Below are 18670 nucleotides of genomic sequence, written 5' to 3'. Positions count from 1 at the left end.
ATTTACTGTAATAGCGCATGACATAACATTGTTGAACTTTGGTTACCAAAACAACAACTTATTGAACTTAAAATTGGAGTAAAATAATAGGTTTGAATTAATCTGAGAATATAGAAAACAAATCGAAAGCGAAACACTCAAAACTCGAAAATGAAACATCCAAACCTCTGAAAGGTTATCTAAGGGTTATCTATCTATCTATCTATCTAAATGAAGAATGCGAGACCATTCGCACTGATCTGAACTGAATGAACTCGAAAACAAAACGCCTAAAACTCGAAAACAGAACAACGAAACACGAAAGCGAAACACCCAAAACTCGAAAACAAAGTGTTGAACACTCGAAAACAAAGTGCTGAAAACTCGAAAGCAAAGTGTTAAAAACTCGAAAACAATACTCTCAAAAATCGAGAAAGCCGGATCATCCCTGGTGCATGTGGTGAGATGTGCGAAGATTTCCGCTTTGAAACTTTTGTCAGCCATTTTTGTTCTTCTTACATATTTTGTTTCTAAATTTTACAGATTTAAATATAGAAACTAAAACAAGGATTTTACTTATCTAGGAATGAGCTTTTCAAAGCTTTTTTCCAACGAATGGTAAAATAATTTTGTGAACAAAGTGGATGCACGTGCCGGGTTCGATTCTCTGCTATCGAACACCGCGACAATCGATGCGCAGTCACACTATTTCCCAGCTTTGTTTGTTTCCTCCATGGCATTGTTTTCGAGGTTTTCGGTAAGGACGCTCACTTTTAGGTGCTTCATTTTTTTTTGGCTGAGTACAAACGCTTTTTCACCTCAAAATAAATAAGTGAATAATTTTAAAGGGAGGTGGGTTTGTATAAAAGACCCCTCGTGCGTGGAGGCTCTGGGAACGAACATTTTGTCCCAGTTCTCTTTCAGCGCCGACTTCCCCGTCTCAGACTTTAGCCAGGTTAGCCACGGTCTTTGCATTTGGACTTAGAAGTTTCTTTGTTTTCCTTCTCGATTAACAAGGAAGAAGGTCTGCAGCGGAAGAGATAAAACTCGTGTCGTTGCGTGACATTGTGGACATCTGGCGACACGTCGTTTTGGACATCTTCTTCAGTATTGTAAAATGCAAATTTTGGCCTCATTTGTTGCGGCATCGTATTGTTGGACAGATTTGCACTTTTTAAAATATCACCTGCCCTCAGTAGTTCAGATACAACATCGACACCGCAGAAATAGCACGGAATATCTTCGCTGTTTCAGTGCCACTCAAAGGTCCGAGAAGTTCAGCTGACACTGCGGTGTTCGTTTTCACGAAGACGAGTCCCTTTGTTATTGGTCGAAAATATAAACGGCATTTTAGTATTTAGTGAGACGAAAACGTGAATTTGTCTGTTAATACGGGAAGTCTCCCGAGGCAAGTGTTAAAGAAAAGAGATTTGAAAGTCGTTAGTGCTCAAGGAAGTGAAAATAGCTCAAAGGAAGATGGCGACCGAAAGTGCGGTTTTGACTTATCAAGTTCTGCTTATTTGTACACTTTACATCCTTACGTTTGGTAGCCACGTTAGGAAACTAACCTCAGATGACTTGAGAAATATAGGACAATCCACGCAGAACAATTTTATTGCTGTGTTTTTTGATAAACCCGGTGAGTTGAAGCTAATATTATTGGTGTGTGCAATTTGAAATGTTCTCTGGGGATCATTATTTGTGTTAAAAATTCAAGAGAAGTCGTGTACTTAGTTATTCTTTGTTTATTTTAATAAGCTTACTTTATATCTGTATATTTTAGAAGTTAGAAAGTCTTATCCGCAGTTTTCAAGGGAATTTGTTAAATCGTCTGACGTTTTGGAGCCATTTGGAATCGAATTAGCCCAGGTTGGTAATCAGAAAATTGCTATTTTACAACTTTTTGCGCGTTATCTAAATTTTCTTATTACTGTTTAATTATTCAAGTAATACAGTTAAAGCGGCTCTTTAAATCTGCTTAGTTATCCATTCATGTTTTACGATATTGTTACAAAACGTTTTTAAACATTTTTCGCAGGTGGATTGCTCCGAACAGCCGGTTAACCACTGTTCCTCAAAAGATCAAAAAATATTTGTTTACAGGTAGGCAAATTTTACGAATCAGTGAAGCCATTAAAAATCCCTTTGACTCAAAGTGAAATTTATTTTATTTTTTATTTTGCTAGGAGAGGAGATCCAGACGTGTTAGAAGAACTTGATCTAAGCTACATGTTCAACGAAGATTCAATCGTGGCAAATCTTCTTCAGTAAGTTCATTTGTAAACGATATTTGTTAAAGTTAAATATAGTTTATTTGTGGGAACATAGCACATGGGTCGATGTTAAATTCAGCATAATTTTTTAATCGACCGTAAATTACCCGTGGTTTACATTTTAAAAAGATCCTAAAAGCTGTAGACAGGATATTGGTTGTGAGAATAATATGTGGTCGGGTGTTACATTTTACTATTTGTGTAATTGCTATATAAATGGGCCTGAATTTTAATAACAAAATAGTCCAGTTACCGTTTTTAATTTCTGAATTCACATAATACAGCTTGGCAGATGTTTCACATTGTATTTACCCATGCGGCAAATACAAATGAAAAAAGGTCTCTCGCAAACAAACCACGGCTATATAATTTGCTAGAAAAAATATTAACATTTAAGGCTAAATATAGTGTGCTAATTAAGCAGAGAGCAAAAACATTTTGGTTTTTTGATACCAGTCATACTTTTTTGAACTGTACTGTATCATTATTTTGCCAGAAAAAATATTAACATTTAAGGCTAAATATAGTGTGCTAATTAAGCAGAGAGCAAAAACATTTTGGTTTTTTGATACCAGTCATACTTTTTTGAACTGTACTGTATCATTAATTTGCCAGAAAAAATATTAACATTTAAGGCTAAATATAGTGTGCTAATTAAGTAGAGAGCAAAAACATTTTGGTTTTCTGAATATATGAACAAAAAATAATTCAAGAATTTGATTTTTTTCATTTATGTATCAGCTGATTCAAAATTCCACCCACCCTCCCCCTACTCCCTAAGGCATTTGACATTTTGAATTTTTGGTTGATCAGAATCCCATACCCTGGGGGCCAGACTGGTGTTCAAATGTGTAGCCCACCTCAGGGTCATACTGTCTAGTTGTTCACATGCCCATGCCCCACGACATACATAGCAACAATGGAGAATATTATGGGGACTTGGTAAGAAAATTATTTAACTTTACAATATCCTACAAGATCTTTGAGGATTGTATTGTATGAAGATCTAAAAGATCTTAATCAAATCCACAATTCAAACTGCGGGAGGCTCATGATAACTAGGTTCAAATTCTTGATTCCAGAAAATGTCTGTACCCACCCCAAGGAGGGTTACTGGAAATCCCAAGGGGAGGAGTCTCAAAAGCCAAACTAACCAACTTTTATTCCAAGACTGGAACTTCCAAAGAGACTCAGAAGGAGAGGGTGGGGGGGTGGGGGAGGGGGGGGGGGGAGGGAGAGTTCATTCCAAAGAACCATTCTGTGAGAGGGGTATGGTTATTTTCTGGAACATCACAATGTGACTTACGTCCTTGTATGCAGAATGTCAAGTAGGCTCAACAACTTGGAAAAGTCGGCACTCTTTTCACCTACTGACTTTTTTTTATCATAATTGGCTCCAGCAAGCCTAATGTATGTCATTATTACTTTTTAGTAATTAATTTATTTTCATTAACTATGTCAAATATCATTTTTGATTTCCTCTAATCCAGAACTGCTTTGAGTGGAGAATTTAATTACGTTTCTGACAAAGAGTCCTTTGATGAACTTCTTTCTGAAGGCCAGGGAAGAAAAGATGTTGTCCTCTGTTTTGTCAAAGGGCTTGGAATGAAAGGTTAGAAAAATATAACTGAACCCTAAAATACAGTATATGTAATTGTATGTGCCCATCAGAAATGTAATCAAATTCACCCAGATAACAACCTTTAAATAATTATTCGAGTTCAGCAAAGACCTTTTTCAGGTAAGGTTGTCACAGGACACCCTTACAAAATAAACACTGGTCATAATTTATTTTACATTGAAAGCCAACTTCTATCATTGAAAGAAGAGCTTTTTTTTCGTACTTGATATATATCACTTATTAGGCTATTAATTTCAAAATTAAGTGTCAAATAAATTATATATTTATGGAGAGAAACTGTTCTGCAGAGTATTATTGGCTGGTGGATTGAGGTTTTACAGTAACCAAGATGTATATAGGTACATGACTCGATGACAGTGTAGGAACAATTGATGTATTTTCTCCACTCTTTTCAGAGCATCGCCATTTTCTAGAGTTGGTACATTACTCTAAACATGATGCAATTTTTGCATTGACCACAGAGAGTGAATTCACAAAGCAGTATGGGTAAGTACAGTTACTGTAGGGAACTCATAGCTAAGAATTAATTTGCCTGGCAGAGAATACTGAGCCAACTTCCCTGACCATCTGCTCTCACGCATGGTTGGGGGCGGAGCCGGAGAGGGGGAAGGGTGTATCCCAGGGCGTTGTGAGGATTTGGATACCACTGAGTGTTGTTGCTTAGGATGATTTTGCAGGGTAATAAAGCCATCTCCATAAAATGTTTCATTTACCTAATTGCCCAGCCAGCCTATTTTTTTTAAATCTTTAAAGTACAATTTTGAATTCAATTCCTGCTCAGTAATACACTTCGTGTTCATCTTCAAGTGACTCTAACATCTAGTTGAGCTCTCATTTCATGATAGCAATGTCTTAGAACACCTTCCAGCTAGAGAGAAAAACAGCTGTGCAAAATGGTGCAACCATAGGGAAGATATAATCATTTAGCTTTTCTTTCTTTCTTTGTTAATTTGTCAATATTTGTTCTGTCCATTTTTATTAATTATTTATTTTCATCAAGCAACTCATTCTCAAGAGAGAGAGTGATGGAAAAGGAAACCTTAAATATGGGGACCACTGTAACTTGAAATATTTAAGTTCTGGTTGTGGAAAAATACTAACAATCTTCATCTTTATAAGTAAACATTCTTTTATTTACACAGAACATGTGCATTCTACTGGATCACCCTTTTCAAGTTGTTGATTCGTTTTGTTCTTTACAGTCTCTCTACAGATCACAATGCAGAACTCTTTCTTTTCCACTGCAAGGAAAAGACAAACAGTAAAGGTCAATGCCGTTTGACTCAGTTCAAGGGAAAACTTGATAAGATTCAACTCATAAGATTCCTACAGAGTCAAACACTTCCAAAATATGTAAGTATCAGCAAATGTAGTGGGAGCAGAGATGAAAAAAAATATTTGATTGATAATTCACTTAATTGTCTGTGGGACAAACCTAATGATTTACTTGTCTGTTAAATCAAACATCTTCTTGACCAAGAAAAGAGGAAAGGGCTTTAGGTGCACCTTTGGAAGTGACCTTATAGTTACAGTGTTGGCAGTGTGATGATGCACTGTGAGACAGTAAAGATCTCTGGTTCAAGCCCTGGCTGCAGTCACTGTGTCGTGTTCTTTCCCTTGGCAAGACACTTTCATGTCACAGTGCCTCTCTCCACCCTAGGAATGCGTGTGAAAAAAATGCTACCCAGCTGGTTCAGAAATCTATCAAAATGTTTGCACAATGATTTGCTAATTGGACTTAGCGTCGCATCTAAAGGGGATAGCAATACTTAGATGATTGTCTAGTTGTTTGATCAATGTACTTACAGAAAGTAAAGTTACTGAAAAGAAGTGCCAATACTTATTAACTCACCTGGCTCTACCAACCCATTGGATTAGCTTGAATAGTGCAGCAAGGGCGTAGCTAAAGGGGTCCTGGGGTGCCCGTGACCCCCCCCCCCCCCCTTTTGTAAGCCATGATGATTATTTTTTTTGTGCTTTGCAGGTTATTCTCCCTAGTGACAAAAGAACAGTTTATGATTCATTAACATACCCTGTTGATAAAGTGTTTGTGTTCAGTGATAAGATTTCTGAACTTCAATCTGAGGAGTTGGAACAGATGGTTGTGGAATTCCAAGGTTCTATTGGAGTCATCCTAGTGGATGTGTAAGTTTTCACCTTGAAATAAAACTTGCTGTCTTTATATCTACTGCATGTTAATTGCATTATACCTTTTAAAGCAGTTTTCAACTGAGTGATGTAAAACTAAAACCACACCAGTTACATACCAATTAGACTACTCGACCAATCTCAAACCGACTAGTAATTAAAACTGAAACCAAAGTGATTGCCTGATCACTTTCGACAGTCACAATTGAAAACCACTCTATTGATGTTCAGAGAAGGAAGAAATCTTACGTCAGTTCCCCATTCCTGCCACCTTATGCACCAAGGATTGTCTTCCAAGTTGTGGTTTTTTTTGTCTCATTTTGTTCTGGTCAAATTCCTCGCCTCAGAAAGCCCTAAATTGCTCAGTTACGTGCAAACTCTAGACTAAAAAGATGCAAAGTGCCCTTGGACAAAACAAACACTCTTGAAAACAAAGCAAACAAGATTAGGATGTTTTCCTTTTAAGGTTTAGTGTGTAATTAGTGTGATAAACATGACAAATCTTTGAAATGAAATATTATCTAATGCCTTCTTGCTAGGAATGAACACAAACATATGCTTTCGTCATTTGGTTTGGCAGAGGACAGTAATTTCCCAACTGCAGCTTTTGTACCAGCCAAGACTGACAATGACAGCAAGGTAACAGATACCAAAAACTATTATTAATATTGTACATTTAGTGGACATATTTTGTGCTTAAATGTATAACTAAAAATTTTAAAAAAATGTTGTTCTAGAAACTCGAGGTATACTAAACCCACAGTAGGTTTTTTTTTTGCATCCCCCACCCACCCCTATAGAACTTCCAGTAATGTTTCATATTTTCTTTGGAAAATGTTGTCTTCTGAAATCCCTTCTCCCTTCCCCTTCTCTCAGGTAGACAAAGAGTGGACATGCCCAGATCAGTGTTGAACCTGTGGGAGGAGTCCACATTCTAACTCTCCCCCACCCCCACATTTGTAAGCAAGAAGAAATGCAATAGTTAATCTGTTAGTGACATCCTTGCCACCCACCCTCTCCCCATGCTCTCCCCCCCCCCCCCCATAAATTTGTACTAACTAAAATGGGCCTCATTACACAACTGGTACAAGTAATTTTCTGATGCTTTGGAGATGAAGTTAAACATAAGCATTACACTGTATGTTAAAGCTACCTTAATTTACAATAACATACAGTCCAACCAATTACTTTGATTGTAGGTTCATTATTTTTTTTACCTTTATAATACTTTCATTTAGTTGCCATTTCTTGTAAGTTAACTTCCTGACTAATGCTGACTGTTTTTTTTCTACTATTTAGACTTACATGGAACTGTATCCAGAGAATGTTGTGGCATTCACAATAAACAATCTCAAAAGTTTTATCAAGCCATTGGTGGAGAATCCTTCTAAAGAATACTCTAGACTAGGTTTGCTTCTTTGCTTGTTTTTAATTTCAAGAGTTTTACTTAAACTGACACGTAAAGAAAATTCCTACTTGTAATTTAATAGTGTCAACAGTGTTTGGACGTTTGAACATAATTAGCTTTGATCTTTTTTATTCTATTTCAGATCTCTGTTTTCTCTGAAGTTTTCATTTTTGTTGAGAAGACATACCAAACACTTAATAGACAATGTTTAATATCATTTTGAAACACCGTAAATTTCACCAAAAATAGTCACTGCCTGTGTTTGGAAATGTGATGAAACATATCTCTTTTGTTTGACATTTAATGATAATTATAATTTTCAATCATGTTTGGTTTCGCATACTGTTAGTAAACCTGTATCCCTGAATTGGAAATATTAAAGGGGACATGTGGATTTTGCTATCCCAATGCTGAGAGATCTCAACCTTTCCTTTTCATTGACAAATAAGAAAGTACACTGTAAGAGACTTTGCTCTAACAAAGAGCTAAGCCTTGAAACATCAGCTTCACTAACTCACTACTGTGATAATACAAATCTACGTTAAGCTACTTAAAGTTAAATAGTCAAGGTTGCATGTCAGCAAATTTAATTTTGTAAATATAACTTTGTGGTTTCTGTTGCTTGTTCTCCATAGCTGAGGCCTCATCTCTACAGAAACTTTCATACGTAGAATACAGTGATGCCATGAATAACATGGATACAAATTATCTGCTGGCTTTGGACTTTCTTTTGGTAGTTTTTTGCCAGGAAGGTGTGTACTCTAATGTCTAATGATGCAATTTTAAATAAGGGTGCCTTCCTTTGGGATTGGCTGGATCTAGATCAATCTCATTCCCAGAGCCTGTGATCTTTTTGCTTGGACACTGCTGACTGAAAAAGAGCAGGCTTTGGGGGCAAGGTTGGATCTGGATCAAGGTTCCAAAATGATGCAGATCATGGTGCATCAAAGGTATCAATGAACCAACTATGGGAAAAGATTCATCAGTTCCTTTGATCCTTCGATGTTCCTTAATCCATCTTTTATCACTGATCCTGCTCCAATTATCCCAAAGGAATACACCCAAAATCATTTCAATGATGTTTTTTTGTTTACAGACACTGAACCTTGCATGAAATTTTCCGAGACGTTAAGACGCATAGTGCGATCTTTCGATAGAGCTGGACAATCTAGCATCACCATGGCATATGTGAAGACATTGCTACATAAAAAGAGATTTGTAAGAATTGACTTTCACTTTTGTTGTATAATTGTTATATTAATTCTAGACTGATCGAAGTGTAAAGAATGATGTGGTTTTGTTTCTCAGGGTTTTCGTATCACTTGATTTGTTCTAGTCCAGCAAAAAAGACATTGCTAGCAATTGTTGTACCTAACGACAGAAATGCTCGTATTGATTGGACGAGAACACCGAATCAAAATGTTCAAATGTTGTTGTTTATAGTGGTTAATTTGCTTAGCTACACCTAGTTAGTTTACAGGTATGCCACTTAAACTGAAAGAAACAAATATATCAACTGAACATAATAGGATTAAAAATCCCAACTGGCGGGAGGCAGACCAGTTGGCTATTTACAAGCATGACCAAGGAGTTGAACTAGAGTCTACCGAGAAACAACTCTAGCTAAGTGGTCAGAGCAGGACTTAAACCCACAACCTCCGGATTTCAAGTCAGGCGCCGTAAACATTCAGCCACGATGCCTCCTCCAAACGTCCATTTCTGAATGCATTTAAAGAGTTTTTATTATTTTTTTTGTTTTGTTTTGTTTTTTGTTTTTGTTTTTTTCAGGAAGGGGAAACTTTTCCAGTCATTCATCTCCATTTAACTAAGTCCAGGGACAATTTCCTTCAGTTCACTGGCAAACTGGACTATGAAGTGTTGATGGATTTTATAACAAGTCATACAAAGTAATGTCAACTATTAAAATCATCGCTTTAATTGAATCCTTATCCCATCATAGTCCAAAACCGCGTAAGTTTAAATTTTGACAAGTGTTCGTGAAAGGACAGTTAGGAGACAACACCATATAGCAAAAGTACCATTAGATTAAATTTGGTTACACACGAGGGTTTTGTCAACAAACAGAGTTACTATTTAGAACCACCTTGTACAGCATAATAAACAGTACCACATGAAAGTGCTGCTCAATAGCTTTCATTTTAACGGTCACATTAGGGTTTCACTCGCAAACTCACCAATTTGCGCAAAATAATAAAGGATATCAGACGAAAGTGCAGCTCAGTCAATAGTCAAATCATATGAGAGGTGGCACTTCTTTTTGCGACTGGTAATTTTCCGTTGTTTCGTACCCTCGGAGACCTAGGGATGGTTAGCCAGGGGAAGACGAAAAAGACCGTAGCAGCAAAATTAGCGCGAAAAAAGTTGGTTTTTCGTTTTCTCCGAATGTGCTGGTCGGTTTACTTTGTATCGCTCCGACTATGAGTCGTGTAGGTTCAGAAATTAACTATGTGGCAATATTTACTCATCTTAATCATGTGCTGATACGAAGTGTTGTTTTGATTTTTTCAATTCAAGGCTCAGGAAACCCATGTCTCTTCCTCCAAGTCTGTCCGATGCCACACCCATTTCATTCCCACATACCAGCGATTCAAAGGAGGACAGCCAAGAACTGTATGAAGAACTGGACGAGGAAAGAGAGGCTGCCGAAGCTGACGAGGAGTCTGACTATGATTCAGAGCCGCTGCCAGGTATAATGTGACAATATTGACAGGTAGTGGTGAATCGGAGGTAGCGTGGCCGAGTGGTTTGGGCGTCGGACTTGAAATCCAGATGTTGTGGGTTCAGGTCCCGTTGGGACCACTTGCTGAAGTTGTTTCTCAGCAGGCCCGAGTTGAACTTCTTGGCCACAGTTGAAAACAGTCGAACTGGTTGATAGGGGGTTGAAGAAAATGCTTGGAAAAGTGGGTCCTATTCAGGAACATTACAGAACCCTTGCTATGAAACATTCCTTGACAATCCTGGCAGTAAGATCAAGTATGTTTGTGCACGTTCCTGGGCAACGTGAAGACTCAAATATAAATACGAAATACGGTGGTTCTCATTCTCCGAAGTGCACATAATTTGGTCGTTTTCACGTTGTTGTTTTGAAGACGAAGGCTATTACATTACATGTTACAGGTGGACTCGTAAGCCACACATGTACGCATTGCAGACCTAACCCTAAGATGAACAACGCTCTTTCAGCGATATTGCTTGGCTTTCTAAACCTGTTTTTTAGGGACGTTTTCTTTGCCTTTGCTGACGCGGTTTGCATTAATTGCAATTAATTACAATTGATTTATATTATAATGTATAAAAGTTGACGCACAACCAATTTACTGAGTATTTATTTGCAGATGTAGAGACAGAGGATGATGAAGTCTCAGTATCAGTTCTGAAAGTCAAGCCCGTCATTGTCCCAGAGGACCTGGTACCCGCGCTGACTGATAAAACTTTTGATGTAATCAAAAATGAGAATGATTTATTGGTGGTCGACTTTTTCCAGCCGTGTAAGTTGTAGCAAACGATTTTGCATAATTGTTCTTTCCTTAGTAAAGAGCAATTTGGTTTTAGTTGCTAAATGAAGTTCATTTCAGTCTATAAATATATTTTGTTACGTAAATAACGCGTTAAAGTTCCTTTTATACCCAAAGTGAGGTATTGTCAATTTAACCGTGAATTCTTTTTACAGAGTCAAATTTTTTTTCTATCTTTGAGGGTTTAAAAATAGAAACCTTTGGAGCGTTTTGGATGTTTAATTTTCATCTTTCCAACTTTGATGGTTAAGCCTCGTACACAAAATTTGTTAATTCAGTTGCGTAATAATAATGGCTCATGTATTTACATAACCTCATACGAACTCTCAGGAAAGTTTGTTTATGTAGATGCGAGTATTTTCATTCATGTGTGCTTTAGTACGAATCATCACAAACATTCGCTAGTGTACGCATTACGCTGTGTGAACGCTCTTCCAACAAAATACATTGGCGCGTCACAAGCGTGTTTAGATTAATCAGAAAAGACGTTCTATAAACCTTTTCTTTAAAGTTGAAGTTCAATTGTGTTTTTTTGTTGTGGGCGTTTTTTTGAGTTTCGCATGAAACCTTCACCTGTTACTGTTTTCTTTGGCGCCACGTTTGACCACTAAACAAATATAATTTGTTTTACAGGGGATTCACGATGTAAAGCTTTCTTGCAGCCGTATGTTGACGCGGCTAACCATCTAAGTAAGTATTTATAATGTACAGCGGAACCCCGTTAATCCGGTGACCAACGGGCCACGAAAATCTGGCCTTATTGAAAAGTTTCTTTAAATAAGAAAAAGACTGTGTCAGCTAATGTTCGGGTGGCTGTTTGAGCGGGGTGGCTGTAAGGCGGGGTTCCACTGTACCGCAAACCGATCCAAAATAAAGATTGTGTAAGAGATCTTTGCGTAAGCGTAGACCATGAGTTTAACTGTGAAATGTAGATTTAGCCCCTATGAGTCTCCAGCTGTAGCATTTTCCATCGAAACTGTATGTCAGAGACATTTGACGTTGATTTAATCCAGTAGAACGTGCAGTTTTGTTTCATATCGTGGTTTTGTATCAGTTTTTTTACACCTTAGCTCTGAGTCAAACCTGAACTTGTCTATATCATGCTTAAAGCTGTCTTTTTTTAGAAAAACATCTCGTTAATGTGGTCATTTAATCGGTAAAGTAATCAGATATATATTTTTTTTGTACAGGTAACCTGGATGTTGGGGATTTTGCTATCAAGTTGGCTCGCGTTAATTGTTTTGACTGGACCGATGTTTGCCAAAAGAATAACATTACAGTCTATCCAACCATCAAGATGTTCCGGTGAGTGTTATACAAACCTCTTTTCATAGCCGGGAATCTTGGGTAAGGTCTTGTACATGTGACGAATAATGTTTCGAAAGTTCTCAAAATTGTTCGAGCTTATAGGCGAGTGCAGTTTGAAAATATAAAGAAATAAAAACTGTCTTTTACAAGCGACGTTTCGAATAGGTACAATTCGTCTTCAGACTACCAGTTGCAAGTTGGCGGACTGTTGTTTTTGGACAAAGTACAGTAAAAACCCGCGTGTAAGAACCTAGGGATTTAAGAACCTTCAGGCAGAAATTTGCTTTTTTAATACCCCAAAATATAAGAACCTGTTTAGCCAAACAAATTCCAACAGGTTCTTATATGTGGGGATGTGGGGTTTAACTGTTTAAATTATATATTTTTTTACCAAAAACCAAAAAGGTGATCGAAAGTTTAGAAAATTGAATTGTTAAATGAAACTCAAAATGCACAATGTACAGCAGTATTTCCATATTGACAGTTCTTGATGGAAAGATACATTTTATATACAGTACTGTATCATTGATCAATTAATGTTGTTGGACTTTTGGCAACATGGGTACATTAATAAATATTTATAATGAAGAACAGACCAGATTTTATACTATTTTCTGATAATCAACGACAGTGTCTACTCTGTAGAAATTAAGAACCTAATTAAGAACCTACTTAGCCTAAACTGTCAATAAGTACCCCATAACACAAGAACCTGTTTTGCCAAGCTCTGAAAAAAGTAGGTTCTTACACGCGGGTTTTTACTGTATTTTCAATTCGAAAACTTTCGAACATTGCAGTTCACTAATTGTACGAAGTGTTTTTTTGCGATACATTGAATCAAATTAAGAAAGAGGAACATCGAAACCTCGTTTGTGTTTCTCTGAAACGATGTTTTGACTCTCTGTGGGTTTAAATAAAACCACTTACCTTCTGTTGACTCTTCTTTGTTATGATCTCTTTAATTTCGAACCAGTATGGCCCGCGCTTATAAATGTGCTTGCTGTGGGAACATAACCGGAACTGCGCAGTGTAGTTTTGTACCACTTTTGACCAATCAGAATTACTTGATTTAATCACGTGTACTGTAATTAGATATACCAAGTGTCCTTCGCTTTACACGACCGTTATTTAGTTCGCTACCCTACGGACGAAAAATTAATTTAAAACTGCTATTTTTTTCTTCATTGTTTTTTCCTTCAGCAAGGGCTCCGATGAAATCATTTACAACGGGCCGTTAGATAGTGACCATCTCGCCAAAGCAGTTTTACTGTAAGTATATCATTAGTTGGGTAACAGAAACATGGTTTTGGTGGGAAGCTCCAGAGCTATAGTCTTACTGAGCCTGCAGTTCTCGGCGGAGATGTCGCTCAGTAACATCTCGTGTACCTCGCTGACGTCACAACTTGCGTAGTATGAATAATGGTATTTTTATCAGTTTGCAATGCAGGCGTGGTTTAAGCCAGTGAGCATTGCCGCCGCCATCTTGGACTTGTTAAACAGAATAGGCTAAGGAGTGATGCGAGTCCAAGATGGAAGTCATGGAGACGAAAGAAACTATCTTACGCTCGCCAGCCAAAAAGGTCTACACTGCAGGCTATTTTGATTCGAAACTCCTGTTGAGACTCGTGCATTTCAACGAGTTTGTTGAACAAGACGACAGGACTTGCCCAAGTCGTTTTTATTTCATGATAGATTTGTAATTCGTCATATAAATATCAAATTTTGTTTTTTTAGACTTCAGCCTTCTGTACCGTTGGCGCTTAACAGCAAAGGCGAAGTGGACATGTTTTTTGATGGTGAACTTCCCAAGTTAGCCAAGACAGCAACTGACATCGCAGTAGTAGGGATGTTCTTGAATAAAAACAACAAAGGTAAATGTTTGTTAAACATGGAGTTTAAGGGCAAAGATAGAGCTTTAAGATTATCGTACACTGTTCAGAACATTCCACTGCCATTCTCTATTTTCCAGTTGCCCATAATTCACTCTGTTTGCACCCAAAATTTTGCTTAAACTATTGTAGTTGTGGAATGCTCTTGGGAATATGCAGACCTCCCAAGAGCTTTTAACAATAGTTAATGCAAAATTTTGGGGGGTAAACAGAGTGAATTATGGGGAATTGGAAAATGGAGAATGAGATAAAAGTGATATCTTCCCAAGGTTTTTTTTTTTTTTCTCAGATGTATATGTCAGGTATATATCGACTTTAGTCCGTAGATGTCCCAAAATGTTGCCACTCAAGTGAAAACTGTTGATGAGAGCATTCTAGACATTTTATTTCATGCGATACAAAGTGACTTTAGTTTTACTTTCTTAATTAAACCTTAAGAGTTCGCTTAAGATGGCTCTAATATTTCAGCTTTTCTAAGTGACATTAACACTTGTCTTATTTTACAGAATTCAAAGTCTTTGAATCCGCGGCGCAGTCTTTACAGAGCAGGTTTCTCTTGGGTTTTGTAACTGGTGATACAGCAAGAACCCTGTAAGTTGATTTTCTTTCCTTTTAAAAGTAAAACTTGTGTTCCATATATTCCGTCTTCTGATTGGTTAGACACGCTCATTATGGCTGCAGTGATTGGTTTGTGTGATCAATGTGAGTTAAAGGTAAAGTGACACCAAGTTGTTTTGATATTTTACAGATCTTCTGAGTATGGCCTCACTCTTCCCTCGCTTTTGGTGTTCAAGCGAAGTGATCCTTATCAGCCAATTAACATCTTTGATGCCAAGTTCACCATCCAGTCCATTGTTGATTTTGTTCTTCGATCCAACCTACCGTCATTTGTAAGTATTTTAAGTCTAACGCAACATTCTTTTCCCTAAATTTCTGGTTTCTTCTTCGTGTACTGAACACAAATGACGAAAAATAATGGAAACAATACTGAACCAAAGATACAGCGATTCGCAAACAATGGTTAAAAGTTTCCCATTTGCCTCCGGTACCTCGAGAACGAAAGGAGCCGAAGTTCTTCACACTAATATATTGAGCAGCATTTTCATGGAGTGCTGTTTATTCAACACTACCTTTGAAGTCTGTGGATGAAACCCTAGTGTGTGACCATTCAAATGAAAGCTATTGAGCAGTACTTTCATGTGGTACTGTTTATTATGCTGTACAAGGTGGTTCTAACTTTTCATTCTGTGGATAAAACCATTAAGTGTGACCATTCAAGTGAAAGCCATTGAGCAGTACTTCCATGTGATACTGTTAAGCTTATCGTTCAAGGTGGCTCTAACTTTTGACTCAGTGTAACCATTTAACACTGCTTACTCTCTGTTACCTCTCCAGGGCGAGTTGACACCCTTTAACCTTCCAATGTACTTAGCACACAAGAAGCCTCTTCTAATCGTGTTCCGAGCTGATAGCGAAGAGTCTGTCATTACTCCGGCCATGACGAAACTAGCGCGGAACAAAACTTTTCCTTCTGTGTTCCTTTGTTGGATGCCCGTGTGAGTAGAACTCTTAGAGATTTTCTACGAAGCAACATGTTTGTTTTATTTGTTGAAGATTGGCGTTTTCAAGTTTTCCTTTCCATTGTTCTTGCAGTTTTTCTAACAACGACGTGAACGCCGAGATACTAAAATCTTACACTGGAAACAGGAATTCTCTTCCCGCATTGGTTCTTGTAAACCACGACAAGGTTGGTTCAATATTGATGTCGTTGTGCAGTCCTACGATGTTGTTGTTACTTGTGCAAATAGCACTGATTATTTCTTCCCCGTCCAAGGGCTGGCTTAAACGGTACAATTTTGTTGCATGCGACAAGTTAACGGCAAGTCTAAGACACGGAATGTTTCGACTGTCGTTTACGAACGGAAAATGTGATGAGTTTGAATCATCTTGAAATAAAAACCCTGCGATAACTGAAACTTCAGATGATGTTTAACAAGAAGATCATGAACTCGAGATTTCTACCATAGAAATAGAGGACCACTAATCTCATTGTTTTAGTATAAATCTACTAGTTGTTCAGAACTTTATCTAAATCCTCTTCACAGACCCTTCAAAAACGCGAAGCGGCCGTCATTTTGTTGACAACCACACTTTTAGACTACTATGTATTTAAAACAGAGTAGATAGTCATTAGTGTAGCCAATAAAAGAACGTCATTTGTGATAGAACGCTAGTAGATTTATACTAATCAATGATAGATCTAACAAATCTTTATAACATATCGCGAACAGCGTGCGATGCAAAAGTTCCATGCGACCAAGTTCTACCTTTTAAATTTGCTCCGCCATGGAGTACTTTTCGTCGTCTGTTACTAACAATCCACACATACCACGTGCACTTTATTGTAGGGCGCCGTTTATCACTTCAAAGAGGAAGTAACTAAGCCTGCAGTGACAACCTGGGTTGAAGGCATTCTCTCTGGAAAAGAGCAACCCACGGGTTAGTGACTTGTCACCGCTCTTTACAAAGATGTTCTCCCGCCGCGTGATTACAATTAATCTATTAATACTAGAAGTGCCACCCTGGTAGAGCTCATTAGCTCACGAGAAAGCTCTTCACTGCGGGGGAATGCATAGTTCTTACTCCTTCCCCGTTCCCCCGCATTTCTTCTCTTAGTGGATAGTAGCTCTTATGTATTTAACACCCCTCCCGATAAAGCTGTTCATTTTCCTTTTAGAAGTTGTTATTTCTAAAGACACTTGCTCTATATTGAGTTAGATTTATTTTTGACCATACTGAATAATCCTGTAACATGTTTTGACCAATCAGAACAAACTTATTGTTGTCTCGGCCAATCAGAGGTGACACTAAATGCGTCCGGCATGAATTGGGTTCGTAAATTTTCCCGCGCTTTCCAGTCATTGTAAGGTTTTCCAGCGCGTAGGACCCGTTGCAAGGTTTTGCGTGAATTTTGATTGGTTAACTGTACTATTTAAGGAAGTTGTGATTGGCTTAGTGGGAAAGAAATAGTTACCAAAGTAATCAGTGCAGGAACTGGCTTCGGCAAACGTCGGTTATGTTCGTAACTTTTCGTTCGTTTTCCGTCCATAGGACTTTTCGCAGAAGGAGAATGGAAACCCCGTTTGGAGGGTTACGATTTTCTGCGAATGATAGACGAAGAAGAAGAACAAAAAGAAAGAAAGAGGCTGAAAATGCAGAAAATAGAAGCTGCTCTTAAAAGAGGTAACAACGAGGAACCGTCGTGGCCCCCACAGGAAACTGAAAAGCTGGCCGAAGAGAAGAAAACTAACCGCCCAAGACGACCGGAAGTGAAGTTTAACACGCGTGATGAACTCTAAAAAAGCAATGCTACTAAAACAGAAAAAAGATGTTTTAAATTATTTGAAGCTCGAGTTGTAGAGAACTTTATCTTACATTCAAGGAAGCATGTATCGCTCTACGGAAATCTTTGCATAAGTTCCACAGTTTTCGATTGTGAGGCTTAACTTCGAGTGCGAGTGTCAGCGGTCACACGCAAAACTTCGCTGCCTCGTGCAGTTTTCATATCCATGCATTTTTCCAAATTCTTTGAAGCGCAACGCTCAAGACAGTTGTACGAAAGTGTTGCAAAACTACACGCCAACAAATTAAACTTTCAGAGTTGACGTAGTTATTTAATTCTCTTGTTGTATCAAGCGCACAGAGCTTAGGTTTGAGAAGATGTCTTAATTTTTGGCTTAGAAGTGGAAAAATTAATAAAATTTGAGTTAAACATTTACATTAAGCAGAAGATACGCATGCACCGCGCGTGTGTAACCGCTGTGAGGACTCCATATCGCTTACGAACCGCTCACGAAAACTGAGGGCTCAGAATTTCGACTTGAGGCGGTGGTACATATGAATTTAAGTGAAATTTTAGGAAGTTTAAAGAGGGATTAAAAGGGAAAAAAAAGGGGTTGGAACACCGCCAGACAGTTGATTGCCCCCAAAAGGGCACCCCGGGTTGGTGGGCAACTGTTTGGTGTACGTGTACCAATTTCTAACTTCAAATTCTAATTTTAAAACAATATCAAATCTTCAAAATTTCCTATTTCCATAAATTTTACTAATCCTTTGAGAAAAATTATTTATCCCCAAATATACCCAAAAAGCACCAAAAAATTTACAAAACAGCCCAAAACGTAGCTATGTGAAATGAGCAGAGGGATTTTTCACTGCTTGAAACGTGAACGAGATATTTGCATTCAAACCATAATACGCAGCAAAAATATGGCCTTCATGTTAACCCCCGCCTTAAGAGTGATTGTTGTTTCTTTGAATGTGTTAAATTTCTATGCATCTCTAATTTATAATACGATAGTATACGATTTTTCTTTGCCTCAACTCGAGTAACTGATGTATGTAATCTTGTCTGTAGCAAATAAAGTTTTTTTTTTTCCTTTCAGAGGTAACTCAGTACATCTGCATGATTAGGTCTGATTCAACAG

At 37.8% G+C, this 18670-nt stretch overlaps 2 protein-coding genes across 2 annotated transcripts in view; one reads left to right on the top strand and one right to left on the bottom strand.

Annotated features, from left to right (window-relative positions):
• The window catches only part of LOC145493923 (thiopurine S-methyltransferase-like), a 152429-nt gene that overhangs the window by 12415 nt on the left and 121344 nt on the right, over nucleotides 1–18670 (bottom strand). The window lies entirely within an intron of this gene.
• On the top strand, nucleotides 307–18624 carry LOC145493772 (thioredoxin domain-containing protein 16-like). Its single transcript, XM_081473229.1, has 25 exons — nucleotides 307–1618; nucleotides 1763–1848; nucleotides 2018–2082; nucleotides 2166–2246; nucleotides 3743–3864; nucleotides 4290–4380; nucleotides 5097–5247; nucleotides 5879–6039; nucleotides 6582–6681; nucleotides 7342–7450; nucleotides 8086–8202; nucleotides 8547–8668; nucleotides 9239–9357; nucleotides 9986–10158; nucleotides 10807–10959; nucleotides 11620–11676; nucleotides 12177–12291; nucleotides 13495–13563; nucleotides 14029–14165; nucleotides 14690–14774; nucleotides 14932–15073; nucleotides 15579–15739; nucleotides 15837–15930; nucleotides 16592–16682; nucleotides 17295–18624. Exons 1-25 carry the CDS (start codon nucleotides 1456–1458, stop codon nucleotides 17540–17542), a joined length of 3012 nt encoding a protein of 1003 aa, XP_081329355.1. The 5' UTR covers nucleotides 307–1455; the 3' UTR covers nucleotides 17543–18624.

Source organism: Orbicella franksi, chromosome 7, assembly GCF_964199315.1.
Source record: "Orbicella franksi chromosome 7, jaOrbFran1.1, whole genome shotgun sequence".
Classification (NCBI taxonomy): Eukaryota; Metazoa; Cnidaria; class Anthozoa; order Scleractinia; family Merulinidae; genus Orbicella; species Orbicella franksi.
Note: the sequence above shows the minus strand (reverse complement) of the source record. Positions and strands in the feature narration are given on the sequence as shown.